Here is a 14,949-nt window from a genome sequence, read left to right as displayed (position 1 = left end):
AAAATATTTGATTTACAAATAAGGAATCCTACTTCGCGGAATTTCATTTATCACGGTAGGGTCTAGAACCGATTAACCGCGATAAACAAGGGTTCACTGTACATCATTTGTAGACCAAATGGCTCTACACAGTTGTAGAAATAGGTAAGTCTGGTCCATTCAAGTCAGGCTTCCCCTGACTCATATGGCTGTTGAAGTTGACAAACAGGAAGAAAAATGACAAAATAGGGAAGGGGCAATGGGAGGGATATAGGCTGGTAGATGCAGAAGCAAATGAATCTGAAGATGAATCTACTGTTGGAGTTCCCTGACGGTTCCTGGGAAGAAGACCTACAAACCAGATGAAGGATCCATCTTCAGCGAGGGTAAAGGGCCAACAAGAACTTGGCTTCTCTCTCTCTCTCTCTCTCTCTCTCTCTCTGTCTCTCATGAAAGGTCACACCCCCAAGGAGGTGTCATCAGGCTACAGCCTGATTGATAGGTTGGGATGCAACCCTATTCTCACCCAGGAATATCTAGTGGACATAAACTTTAAACATCATACTTCATATGCATGTGAAAGCTGTAAAATGAATAAGGAAGTCTGACAAGGAATTCATACATTTGAATTATGGTATCTGTGAAAAATATTCAAGGTACCATGCTCTGCTAGAAGAACAAACAAGACCCTATCACTACCTGGAGTATTGCTTTTTGCTAATGCCTTCAAGAGCTTGGACTTCCTAATTCGATATCAATAGTTCTTGCTCATTTGTTCCTCTTGAAATAGCTGAATGTCAATCAATTATTTTTGGTACAGTGACTGTGTATGTTCCTCCCATAGTATTTTAATACTTCTTGAATTATTCTATCATTTGCCCAATCTTACAACTCAAGGTTTCTAATTTTTTCTTCAGTTGTTTCTGTTTGAAATATGCTGAATATGTTCTTCCCTTTTGGTTTTCACACATTTCTTTGTAATGCTTTCCTTTGTCCTCTTAAGCTGACCGTTGACATTTTATTTTCTATTCAGCTCTTTTCACTTCACCATTTCCTCCATTTGTTTTTGCTACCCTATGGGCAAGAGCAAGTTTCAGAATATCGTCTGATAACCACTTTGGTGTATTCTTTCTTATCTTTTAAATGACCTGCTTTCTTCGTGTATTTTTTTTTGAAGGACTAGTCTTATTACGCACAAAAACCAGCCATGCGCGAGCTAGCCCAGCTTGGTGGCGAGTTCTTTGGCCTTGGCCTTTTCTAGCTTGGCGATTCGGGCCACCGACTTGGGGCCCAGCACATGGCCACCCCAGTGGCGGCGGATCTCGTCAAACCTATCATTATAGTTGGTCCTGATGGCTTCCACCAGCTTAGCCAAGGCTCCTTTGTCTTCCGAGTTCACCTGTGTGAAGGCGACGGTGGTGCAGGTCTTCCTGTGCACCAGGCACCCCAGCCGGGCCTTGCTCTTGATGATGCAGTAGGGGACCCCCATTTTCCGGCACAGGGCTGGCAGGAAGACCACAAGCTCAATGGGGTCCACGGTCATGTGCGATCACCACCAGCTGAGCCTTCTTGTTCTCCACCAGAGTGGTGATGGTGTTGATCCCCGCGCGGAGGACAGGCGGCCTCTTGGTGGGGACGTCCCCTTTGCCGGCAGCCTTCTTCTCGGCCCGCGCCAGCAGCCTCTGCTTCTTCTCCTGCTTCGTCTCGGGCCGGTACTTGTGGGCCAGCTTCAGCAGCTGGGGGGCTGTCTGCCGGTCCAGGGCCTGGGTGAACTGGTTGATGGCAGGCGGCACCTTCAGCTGCTTGTACAGGATGGCGCGCTGGCGCGGCAGCCGGATGTAGTGCGGCCACCGGACGAAGCGGGTGAGGTCCCTCTTGGGCTGGATGTCCTGGCCGATGCCGAAGTTCTTGGGCCGCTTCTGGAACAGGGGGTTCACCACCTTCTTGGCCTCCTGCTTCTTCACGACGGCTGGCGCCGGGGCCACCTTCTTGCCCTTGGCCTTCTTCCCTTTTGGCATCTTGGCTGGATGGACGAAAGAGAAAAAAAAAGCCGTGTATTTTTTTTTAAACTGTCGTGGAGTTGTTTGTTTATTGAGAGGGCTCGGGAGCACCAGGGAATGTCCATTTTAATCTTCCTGGGCTGGTTTTTGAATTTTTTCCTTTTTCTTAGTGCTGTTGCTCTTGCTGCTAGCAGCTGCCTCCTCGGGTCCACTGCTGGCGGGCTCCCCCTTCACGGGGAGTTTCTTTTTCTTTGGGATGTTCCCGCCACTTGCTGCCTCTTGATCACATGCAGGCTCCTCTTTGGGGAGAAATTTCAGTTTCTTCCTCTTGGGGGGAGGGGTCCCTTCTGGGTCACTGCTGATCGTCTCCTCCTTAGAGCTCTTATTCTTGGGTTTGGGGATAGCAGAGACAGGAGGCGGCTTCAAATCAATTTTCCTGTGGAGCCTCCTGGGCCCTCTGCTTGTTCTTCTTCGGGGCCTTTCCCGTGGGTCTCCTGCCCGCCGACCTTACACTCCTCAGGAGCACGGCTGCTTTCCTGAGACGCAAGCCAAGGGCAGCCAGTGCTTCTTTGTCTTTTCAAGCATTGCTTCTCCCGCTTCTCCAGCTTCCTAGTCATCTCCACAGCAGCCTCTGCCTGAACCACTGCCTCCTCCATCACCACATCCAGAGTGTCCCGAGGCACCTACCCCCCCAGTCTCGGAGAAGGAGAGTCACTCCTCGACTTGCTCGCGAAGCTTTTCTCCAAATACGCTAGTGGGCACCTCAGAGAAACAATCGATCCGAGAGGCAATGCTGCATTTGTTCGCCACGTATCGGGAGATGCGGCCTTTGTTCTTGGCAGCTGCTCGGCCCATGAAGTGGAAAATGAGTCTGGATTTAGGGGTGTTTCCCCTGCTCTTCAGGGCTCTGGAAGCTTGGTCCCTTTTTGCTGGGACCTGGGAATCACTCAGACACCAGGGTTGGCCCGTGTACAATATTCTTCTTCTTTTTTCCTTTCTCCCGAGGAGCAGTTGGTAGTTTTGAACTGCTGAGCTTGCTGTTAGCAATACAACGCTAACCCATACTATACCAGAAGCTGGTAAAAAATTCTTCAATTTCTTCATCACTGGCTTAAGTGGTTGATGAGTACATTTGAATAATTTTATTAATTAATTAGTTCCTTGAAAGTTATATTTTCCTTTCACAGACAGCATTGTACTTCAATGTAGATCTTGAAATACTTTTTTTTTGACAATGAATGTAGTAGCACCATTCCCTTTTAATTTCTTATTCCAGCATAGAAAGCCCTAAAATTCTCTAATTCAAAATGGCTAATACCAGTCCATTTTAGTTCAGTAATGCCTAGGATATAGATCTTTATGCACTAAATTTCACTTTTATGGTTTCTAATTTTCTTAAATTCATAATTCTTACATTCCCTGTTCCAATTATAAATGAGTATCTGTGGTTGTTTCGTCTCATTTTTAGTTCTGCCCCATGAGCAAATGAAGTTCCAAAAAGCTATACGCTAGCCACCTGATTAAGGTTGATACTACTTTGAGGAAGCAGCTCTTCTTCAATATTATTTTCAGGTCCTCCATCTCCAAAACTATTTCAGACAACATTCATGGCTGTGCATAAGTTTTCACTGGATAATCCATCAGAAGTAGACCACTTTTTCCTTCTTCCTAGTCACAAGTGACTTGCTGGTGTTTGAAATAATAGTGGCATAACACCCAACATAAAAGCCACAAGAAAGCCACCACAGTACAGCAAACTGAAAGATCAGTGACATATAAATAGGCATACACATGAAAAAAATGCTCTCTGGTAGATAACAGGGATGGAAGGAGGAGGGAGATGAAATTGTTTTTGAGATGGTAAGCACTTGTTACTTCTAGTGATGGGAAAGCTAATACCTAACATAGATGAAGTTCTGCACAACTAGTCAAAGGTAAATGAAGGCACTAAATAGTACATATCAATAAGAAACAATTTCAGTAAATGCTGTAGAATATAATTTTGCAACAATTATAATTAGCAAAAACATCACTTCATCGTTACTTGGGTGAAGTGCCCTTGTGGTGAGTGCTTACACATTAGAAAGTTACCTTTCATCCACATAATACATTGGTTTATTTAAAAAAAATCACCCATGAATACTGTTTCGTTAAATAATCAAGTGTATGAAACAAAAGATCAATGTTTACCCTGAAATAAAGATGAGGTCAGACTGGAAGAAAATTAAGGCTTCCTACTCCTGTAAAGAGTTTCAGTCTTGTGAAACCCACAGAGGCAGTACGTTCTACCCTGTCCAATATGGTCACTATGAGTCAGAATTGACTCAATGGCAATGAGTTGGGTGTTTTTTTTTTGTTTTAGGTTGCATAGGTAGACATGTGGGCATATATGTGTATAGCACAGTACATGTGAATATATATGGGTGTGAAGGCGCAGCTTTATCTATAGACATGTATTCATACATGTTAATATATGCTGCATAGTCATATATATAATAAACTACATAGCAGGCAGGGTTATGGATACTAACTGAGGCAAAAACAAACACCAAGTAGAACTGAATTATTGGGTTTGAAGGGTTGGGATCAAAAAGCCTTGTGGAACAATTCAGTCAATTGCCATAACAAAGTTCATAAAGATAATGGGAATAGTGATTCTGTGTATTCTTTACATCTTCTTTTGATGCTTCCAGTTTTGTTCAATATTTTGCCAACAGAATATTTTAATATCAACTCAAGGCTTGAATTTTTTTCTTTAGTTCTTTCAGTTTAAGATATACTGAGTGTGTTCCTTATTTTTGGTTTTCTAACTCTACATATTTCATTATAATATTTTACTTTGCCTTCTTGAGCTGTCCTTTCAAATTTTCCATTCAGCTCTTTAACTTCATCATTCTTCCATGTGCCTTAGCTACTCTTAAGATCAAGAGCAAGTTTCATAGTCTCTTTTTAATATCCACTTGGATATTTTCTTTCTTTCCTATTTTTTTAATGACCTTTTGCTTTCTTCATGGATGATGGTCTTGATATCAACACACAGTTCATCAGGTCTTCTGACAATAGTGTTTAGTGCATCAAATTGGTTCTTGAGATGTTCTGGAAACCCAGGTGAGATACACTCAAGGGAATATTTTGGGTTTGTGGACTTGTTTTAACTGTTTTGAGCTTTATCTTGAACTTATATATGAGCAATTGATCATCTGTTCCATAGTCAGCCCTTGGCCTACTTTTGGCTAATATTGAGCTTCTCCAGGATCTCTTCCCACACATGAAGTCAATTTGGGTTTTCTGTATTCCATCTGGAGAAGTTCACGTATATTCACTGTTTATATTGTAAAATATTATTTGTGAAGTTGCTGGTCTTGCAAAATTCTATCATTCAATCTCCAGCTTTGATCCTATCACCAAGGCCAGAGTTTCCAACGGCTGTTCCCTCCTCTGTATTTCTAACTTCTGCATTCCAATGACCAAGATACACTGAAGATGGAATGCATCTTGAGTGCATGTTTGGTCAATTTCAGACTGAAGACATTTGTAGAATTCTTCAATTTCTGCATTGCTAGCCTTAGTGATTGGTGCATCAATAAGAATGACAGCTGTATTGACTGGATTTCCTTGTATGTGTAGAGCTATTTTTCTATCATAGACTGCCTTGTACATCAAGGCAGATCCTGAAATGTCTTTTTTTAAATCATTTTACTGGGGGCTCTTACAGCTCTTATCACAGTCCATACATCCATTCATCATGTCAAGCACATTTGTACATATGTTGCCACCATCACTTTCAAAACATTTTCTTTCTACTTGAGCCCTTGGTACCAGTTCATTTTCCCCCTCTCCCATCCTACCTCCCTCCCTCATGAACCCCTGATAACTTATAAATTATTACTTTTTAAATCCCTTTTTAATGATTAATGTGATACCAGTCCTTTTGAGTCTGTCGTTCTTGGCATAGTAAACCATATGACTATCTGATTCAAAAAGGTTAATACCAATCCATTTTAGCTCACTAACACCTAGAATATTTATCTTTATATGGTCCATTTCATTTTTGATGACATAATTTTCTTATATTCATAGCCTGTATATTCCAAGTTCCAATTATTAATAGGTGTTTGCAGCAGTTTCTTCTCATTGTAAGCCTTGCCCTATCAGCAAATGAAAGTCCCAGAAGCTTTACTCCTGCAGGCATTACTCCATCCATGTCATTTTGGTGGACTCTACTTAGTGAAGGCAGCTCTTCCTCAGTTCATATTTTGAGTGCCATACAACTTGAGTGGCTCATCTTATGGCACTCGCTCTGACAATGTTCTCCTGTTAATTCTTAGTTTTTTGGTATGGGGCAATGTTTTACTGCTATCCATTAGGATTTCATTGGCTAATTCCTCTGAAGTAAATAGTCTATTCCTTTTCCATAGTCTGTTCATATTCTGGAAACTCTGCTGAAACCTGTTTACTTTGGGTGACTCAGCTGGTATTTTGAAATATCAGTGACCTAACTATTAGCATCATAGCAACATACAAGCCGCTACAGGATAACAAGCTGACAGACATGTTCTTAGCATTTCTTATAAACAAATGGATTATCTGTACATTATTGTACTAGGTCATCATACTTACTATGCCTCTAATAATCAACAATTTTTTTTTCATACGTGAATAAAAATAAACAGAAGATCATCTTTTTCACCTCTTCCTCTAAGTTTGAATAGATGAGATTAACATACATCAATATTATTTTAGTGTATCTAAATCTTCCACTATCATCATTTTACGTTCTAACTTAGAAAAAGCCCAGAAAAAAAAAGTATGAAAATGTGATTTCTTCCCCCACTAAAATGTACAGGTGAGTCACTAAAGACCATTAATCCCAAATTCAGAAAGAGTAGAGAAATCAGATGCCTTGACATATGCAATTCAATATATTTTTCATATATATATATGACCTTTCTGGCCTTGGGTTTACCATTCTGTCAAAATGATTGGTTAAGCCACAATCTTACAAAGGACTGGTTAGTTTACTCTGCAAATAGGATGTGTATAAAACCAATGGAATAAAATGACCGTGCAGGAAATGGGTCAATGACTATGCAAATTACTGTGGCTTAGCAAGAAAATTGGCCAGTTCATGGTCTAGTGAGAAAGCTATGACTTAAAATTGACAAGAAATAGACTTACATAATGGCCAAATACACAGAGGTTGAGAGATATCCCACTACTATCAACAATCGTCTAAAGTGGACTGTATCCTTTGGACACAGGGTCTCGGTACTCAAAACATTCTAGACACACAGGAAAAAGAACTACAACCTTGGAGGTACAAGATGGTGAGAAAAAGTAACAATCATAACAGAGTCCACTGGCAGCAGTGGACTTCTGGACCCAGAGTGAAAGACAGCTGAAGGCCTCAAGGAAAGATGCACATTGGCAAAAATTGGTTGCCTCTGGGCATCTGTCAGTATAGCTAAAGAGATTTAAACACTTGACTGGGTAAGGCACAGCCAAGAAAAGGCCTGGTGACAGGCAAGCCAAAAAAAAAAGCTCAATGGTGAGCAGGGCAAAGAGAAGGCTTGCCTGTAGACACAGCCTCCCCAAAAAGCTCAGAGACACGATGTCCCTCACTGACTCGTTACAAGGGACAACACTGGAGGCACAGTGCGGGAGGTGTGCTTGATCTGACTCCACCACATTGGGGTGGAATACTAAGGGTATGCAACAGATCAGCAAGGGGCGCAAAGCATCGAAGTCCCTGGGGAATACCAAAAATAGACTTTGAGGCAAGGGCATGGCACCCCATCAGACTCGACCAGGACACACTTCTTCTAAAGAATTACCGAAAAGCAAATGAAGGCCGAACATGATAGTGGGACAAGAGGAAAGAAAATACAGGAAAGAACCAGGAGGCAAAGGGTATTTACAGAGGTCTAAATACAGGCATGTACATATGTAAATAGTTATATATAAAACGATAGGGAAATGCATCTATGTACATATATTTATATGTTAAGTATTAAGGTAGTAAACGAACATTGGGCCTCTACACAAATACTCCCTCAATGCAAGAACACTTTGTTCTAATAACCTGGCATTCCGTGATACGCAGCTTTCCTATACGATCACTGAAGACAAAATAAGTATATACAAAAATGTGGTGAAGAAAGCTGATGGCCAGCTATCAAAAGATATAGCAGCAGAGAAGTCAAGATGCTGTCCAGGTAAGCAGCACATACTGAGAGTTATTTCACGCATGGCAGGTATGGTGTCCAGGAGGACTAGTGGGAGGATTCTGGTGAGTGAGGACCCCTAGGACAATCCTGGGTGCCTCCCTCAGCCACAAGGCACCCCCCGTCCCCCGCCCCCTGCCCCCACACATCTGTCCTGAGGTGGAGCAGCGCAGAGATCCAAGATCTGATCCTAGGGACATCTCGGCTCAGTTGGCTGGGCTGCTCCTATGCACCACTGTCACTGCCACTGCAGTCGCCGATTGCCCCGCCCCACCCCCAGGCCTAGTCGCCATGGCAGTTGCTGCTTGGCGGCCCGGCTGAGACCCACACAATTGTGGCAGGAATCCCTTCAGCTGCCCCGTTCTGCAGTTCTCCTCTCTCCAAGTGGCGGCCTCGGGTCTCTTCTTCCATTCACCCAGGGCCCCAGTAACTGACCTGCAGTTTACCTATAGCAGGCTAGGTGACCTGCGACGGGGGGCCGCTCCATGCAGCATCATTGCCTGAGACCTCTCCACCTACCCCACCCCCACCCCGGCCTGCACACCTGATTCTGCTGCGCACTACCGCATGCTCCCCCAACACAGCCTAGGCCGCTCCCACGCTGGCAAGCGCCTGTGCCACTACTGAGGGTACGCAAATGCACACTACCCTCACAGCCCAATCCCTCCCCATCCCCATGCTGCTCCTGCCCACAATGGCTCAGCACTTCCCTAGCATACCAGGCCCACTCGGAGCAGTAAGGAGTGCATCCTCAGTTAGAAGAGCATACATTCCCCACACACAGCCTGGCTGCAGAGCCCAGGGGATAAGAAACTCAGGTCCAGAAGTTTCCCAGAAGACACCGGACACACTACTTGAGACCCCAACGTAGCCAAAACCTGCAGACGGCCCTCCCCCCTCAGGCTTATCATTGTACACAGGGCTCCTCCACTCCCACCACCTACAGCAGCAGTGGCCTGTCCCATACCAGTGCAGCATTCCCTGCCCTCAGACGCAACAGCTGCCCCCACCAGTGCCAGACACCTACACCTTGCGGAGGTTCTCCCAGGGCACCCACACCAGGGCAGTGGAATTATTTTTGTCCTCGATCAGCACCCCCTTCTGAGACAGCAAGGCCTCCCCCACCTTTGTCTTCTATTAGGCATCCTTTTAAATGAATAAATCAACAAGAAAAAGAGCTGCTGATAGCTACCGTTTAGACCAATTCAAAGCAGCTCAGGGGAATACATACAGGCTCCAGCCCCACTCCTGTCAAGGAAACTCCTCACCACTGTTGGCCACTGAATCTCCATGGAACCCTGCCTACATGGCATTCTGACCCACCTCTGTAGTGGGCCACAGGCAGCCCCCTGATCAGTAACACAGAGAAATAACTCAGGGCCCCCTGGGCTGCCAGAAACATGGCACCTAACTACACAAAAGGGTCAAGGAAGCATCAGCAAAGCACATCGCTCTCAATAAAAAAACCAGAGACAAAAGACAATGGCAAAGGTAATGACACTTATAGAAGTATCAGACGTGGATATGCCACAAAAAGAAATCTTCAGAAGGCTGCTTGAAGTAATACATCTTTCTCAGATCACCAAGCCATAAAGTTCAAGATTAATAAAAGGAAGACCACAGGGTATTATGAAAAAAAGAGAAGCTTATGACTGATATGTTATCACAAAACCTCCAGCAACTAGAATAGAGTCAACAGAACAAGCCCTCCAATAGCAAAAGAAAAGAAATAATAAAATTCGGGGCAGTTAAACGAGTGGAAGACAAAAGAACTATGCAAAAGACTAATGCAGCAAAAAGCTAGTTCTATGAAAGGATCAACAGGATGAACCTAACCAAGGAAAGGAAGGAGCAAACATCAATTGCCAAGATGAGGGATGAAACAGGGAAAATCACAACAGTCCCCAATGAGATTAAAACGATAATCACAAAGTACTACCCTGTTTCCCTGAAAATAAGACAGTGTCTTATATTAATTTTTGCTCCCAAAGATGCGCTAGGTCTTAATTTCAGGGGCTATCTTATTTTTCCATGAAGAATAATACGGTACACATTTATTATTGAACAAAATAAAAGGAAATTTATTACCTGTATACGGTACAGGTAGTAGTCGTTGTAGTAGTTGTCATCACAAACCAGCATAACCAGAAAAACTGAATCCTACAGTATCAAGAATTTTTTGTTACTACCATTATTTCCATGTACAACAATCTATGGTACATCTACTCATAATCTATGGTACATTTACTCGCACTTCCTGTTTGCTCTGGCTGCTCTGCAGCCAACAGTAAGCTGCACGGCGGCACCCGCCGCTATGGTCCAGAATCCAGAGTTAAGGTAGCTTCGGGGGGTCTTATTATCGGGGAAGTCTTATGTTCGGGGAGGTTTTATTTTCAGGGGATGCCTTATATTTCAGTGAGAGGCAAAACTGTAAGTAGGTCTTATTTTGGGGGTGTCTTATTTTCGGGGGATGTCTTACTTTCGGGGAAACGCGGTATGGAGGACTGTATTCTAATGAATTCAAAAACATGGAAGACATGGATAAACACTTGGAAAAACAGTCCCTCCCTAGATTATGCCACACAGAGGTCAAGAACCTCAAAAAACTCATAACAAAATAAGAAACAGATATGGTTATCAACAAGCTACCAACAAAAAAAGCCCCCAGACCAGAGACAGCTTCACAAGGGAATTCTACAAAGCATTCAGGGAAGAACTGACACCGATCGTCCACAAATTATTCCAGATCATAGAAAAGGAGGGCAAATTCCAAAACTCATTCTACAAAGCCAGTATAACTTTGATAACCAAACAGGGCAAGAATACCACAGGTACAGAAAAGTACAGACGAGTATCTCTAATGAACATAGATGAGAAAATCCTTAACAAAATATTGGTCAATAGAATACAAAAGTATAAAAAACATATCACCCACCATGATCAGGTAGGATTCATCCTAGGGATGCAGGGTTTAACATCCGAAAATGCATCAATATTATACAACACATTAATAAGAAAAAGTGTAAGACCCACATGATAATATCAAAAGATGCAGAAAAGGCATTTAGCAACATCCAACACCCATTCCAAATTAAGACACTCATGAACATAAGAATGGAAGGAAAATTCCTCAAGCTAATACAAGCTATCTACGAAAAGCCAACAGCTAACATCATAGTCAACAGGGAAAAGACAAAAACAATCCCACTAAAAAAGGGGACAAGAGTGTTGGGGGTATACTCAGTGGTAGACCATTTGACTGCAAAAATGAGACAAGAAAAGGATTCCCCTAGTCCCCACTTCTATTCAACATCGTATTGAAGTTCCTAGCTAACAACATAAGCCAGAGGAAGGACATTAAAGGTATCCAACTGGGAGAGGAGGTGGTGAAACTTTCACTATTTGCAGATGATGTGATTCTGTACATTGAAAATCCCACAATGGGAGTACTTACAGCAATAGAGGAATATGGAAGAGGGGCAGGATACAAGATCAACGAACAGAAGTCTACCAATTTGTTATATACATCGAAAGAGAAGATGAAGGAGGCAGTACCCTTCACAGTAGCCAAGAACAAATTGAAATACCTAGGAATATATTTAACCAAAAAAACTAAAGACCTATACAAAGACAACTACAAGGCCTTACTACAGGAATCCAAAAGCGACCTCCACAAATGGAAGAGCATCCAATGCTTGTGAATTGGAAGACTCAACATCGTAAAGATGTCAATCTTACCCAAAGCCCTTTTAATTTTAATGCTATTCTGATTCAAATACTAACAACCTTCTTCAGAGAATTGGTAAAACTGACCACCAATTTCCAATGGAGAAGGAAGAAGCCTAGAATTAGTAGAGAACTCCTCAAGAAGGACAAAGTCAGAGGACTCGCTTTACCTGATTTTAACACCTACTACACAGCCACAGTGGTCAAAACAGCATGTTGCTGGTGTAATGACAGATACTCAGACCAGTGGAAAAGAACAGAAAGCCCAGAAGTAAAACCATCAGCACAGAGACAACTGATCTTCGATAAGGGCTCCAAAAGCACCAAGTGGGAGGCGGATGCCCTCTTTAACAAGTGGTGCTGGAAACAATGGATATTCACATGTAGAAAAATAAAACAAGATGTTTACCTTGCCCCATGCATAAGAACAAACTCAAGGTAGATCACAGACCTAGAAGTAAAACCCCAAGCCATCAGGACCATCAAGGAAGGAAGTGGGACTAGCCTCAGATAATTGACCCAGGGAATACATAAGCTCACTGCAAGAGGGAAGGGTAGGGTACATACACAGGTGAACTGGAAATCGAGAAATGGGATTTAATAAGAATAAAACACCTGTGTGCCTCCAAAGACTTCACCAAGAGGGTAACAAGGCAACCTACAGACTGGGAGAGCATTTTCACCAATGACACATCAGACAAAGGGCTTATTATTAAAATCTATAATACTGTCCTGCCCTGCAAAACGAGGAAAACAGTTAACCCCCTTGTGAAGTGGGCAAAAGAACTGTAAAGAAATTTCTCTAGGGAGGAGACCCGTATGGCCAATAAACACATGAGAAAGTGCTCCTGATCATTAGCCATAAGAGAAATGCAAATTAAAACAACCATGAGATACCATCTAACACCCTTGAGGTTAGCCCAAATCAGAAAATCAGAGAACAACAAATGTTGGAGGGAATGTGGTGAAATAGGAACTCTCCTCCACTGCTGGTGGTCATGTAGATACGTGGAGCCATTGTGGAAAGCTACCTGGCAATATTCAAAGAAAATGGAAATCGATCTACCCAGAAGAAGTAAGAAATAAAATATGACCAGTCATCTGTGCTCCAATGTTTATTGCAATGCAATTCACAATTGCAAAGCGCTGGAAACAACCTAAATTACTATCGATAAATGAGTGGATTAGTAAACTCTGGCACATACACACAATGGAGTACTATGCAACAATTAAAAAGCATGGACAATCACATGAAACACGTCGTTTCGTGGGGAGAATTGGAGGAAATTATGCTGTGAGGTCAGCCAATCACAAAAGAACAAGTATAACATTAAGTCCCCTGAGGTAAGTATAATCAGCACAGTAGGTATAGAAGACACTTATCTCACAATATATGGATGGAGGCACAGACAGTTGGGTGGAGGTCAGACCAAACCCTAGGAGGTACTTGTAAATCCAATATAAAGTAGGGTAAAGGTTGGAAGGAGGAGGGAGAAAAGTGGGGGGGCGGACTGAGAGGATGGCATGAGGGAAACAGGACATTAACACACCCAGGGAGAAAGTATTGGTTGTGTCTCCAGAGAATTGGAAGCGTGCATACAGACTCTACCGCAGTGCAACAAACCAGGAGGGCAACGTAACCACGTGGAGAACTGCATGAAGAGATTGGGTTACGGGGCCAATCTGCCCCACCCCCACCCCGAGAAGTGTGTGCCACAGAGAACAACACTAAATCTTCAGGTGGGGGAAAGGAGCCAGAGAGACACAAACCAAGAAGGAAAAAGAGGAAGGGACATTCAGCCTCAACTCCATACTGGCACACCAAGCCCAGAGGATAATGTTCCTCCATGGAACTTCTAAGGCACAGAGAGGACTGCAGGACTGCCAACAACTCAATGTTTTCTCCTAACTGGATGGAATGTGCAGTGACAAAGGACAATAATGGGGACACACCACACAGCGGGGAGATAATATAGCCTGAATCCCCTGCAGCGGGACAAACCAAGAAGGGAGCATAACAGATCAGCAACTGGAACAAACCCAATCCACAAAACCCCTTAAGACCCCCCAAAATAGACTTCAGACTTGGAGGGGAAGCCCTCGGAACTCCTATAGGACCAGGGCGGAGAGACTCATAAAGGCCAGCAGACAGATCCAGAACTATGTATGGTTTGGGGGCGGGGAGGGGTGTGTTTCTCTCTTCTTTTTTCAACTTTTTGTTTTCTTATTGTTTGGCCTAGGACATTGCTGGTTGGCCTACTTATATAAGACATACATGGGAGGTAAGCATGGGGAGAAAGCAACAGGGCCAACAGCCCCGGAGGGTCTAGGGCAGTGGTTCTCAACCTGCCTAATACCATGATCCTTTGATATTGTTCCTCATGTTGTGGTGTTATTTTCGTTGCTACTTCATAACTGTGATTTTGTTATTCAATACTGTTACTGAATCCGGCGATCCCTGTGAAATGGTTGTTTGACCCCCAAAGGGGTCATACCCCAAAGGTTGAGAACTGCTGGTCTAGGGGGAAAAAGGTGGGGGGGGAGGGGGAGGAAGGATGTGGTGAGCAAACAATGCCTTATACAGGGGAACAACAAGGGAATTAAACCTTACATAATGCCTGAAACAGGGGAACCACCAAGGAATTAAAACCAACATCTAGAAGATTGTAGAGATCCTGTCGGTATTAGAGCAAAAGCAATCTAGTTGAGAGGATGTACTAAGAGATTAAAGAAGGGGGAACGTGATAGTGGGGCAGGAGGATGCAAAAGGAACGAGAGGAAAGTTGAAGGATGGAAAGCTAGAGATAGAGGTATTAACAAAGGTGTGTACTTATGTAAATACATTAAGCCATAAAAACAAAGGTATTGGCCTATGTACATATATTTATAAGGCAATGCACTGAGGCTACAGACAGGCCTTGGGCCTCAGCTCATACACTCCCTCAATGCAAGAACACTTTGTTCAAACAAAATGGCATTTTGTGATGCTCACCCTCCCCCCACAATCGCTGAAAACAAAA

At 43.3% G+C, this 14,949-nt stretch overlaps 2 protein-coding genes across 2 annotated transcripts in view; both read right to left on the bottom strand.

The window, feature by feature from the left end:
• Window positions 1-14,949, bottom strand: part of CHM (CHM Rab escort protein) — a 243,664-nt gene that overhangs the window by 173,422 nt on the left and 55,293 nt on the right. The gene's annotated exons all lie outside the window — the stretch shown is intronic.
• Window positions 1,196-2,000, bottom strand: LOC101657353 (60S ribosomal protein L7a-like). Its single transcript, XM_013007608.2, is given in 2 exon segments — window positions 1,196-1,516; window positions 1,518-2,000. Coding segments are annotated over 2 exon segments (801 nt in total). The 5' UTR covers window positions 1,998-2,000.

Source organism: Echinops telfairi, unplaced genomic scaffold, assembly GCF_000313985.2.
Source record: "Echinops telfairi isolate 266 unplaced genomic scaffold, ASM31398v2 ScPeMD7_42;HRSCAF=159, whole genome shotgun sequence".
In the NCBI taxonomy this organism is placed as follows: Eukaryota; Metazoa; Chordata; class Mammalia; order Afrosoricida; family Tenrecidae; genus Echinops; species Echinops telfairi.
Note: the sequence above shows the minus strand (reverse complement) of the source record. Positions and strands in the feature narration are given on the sequence as shown.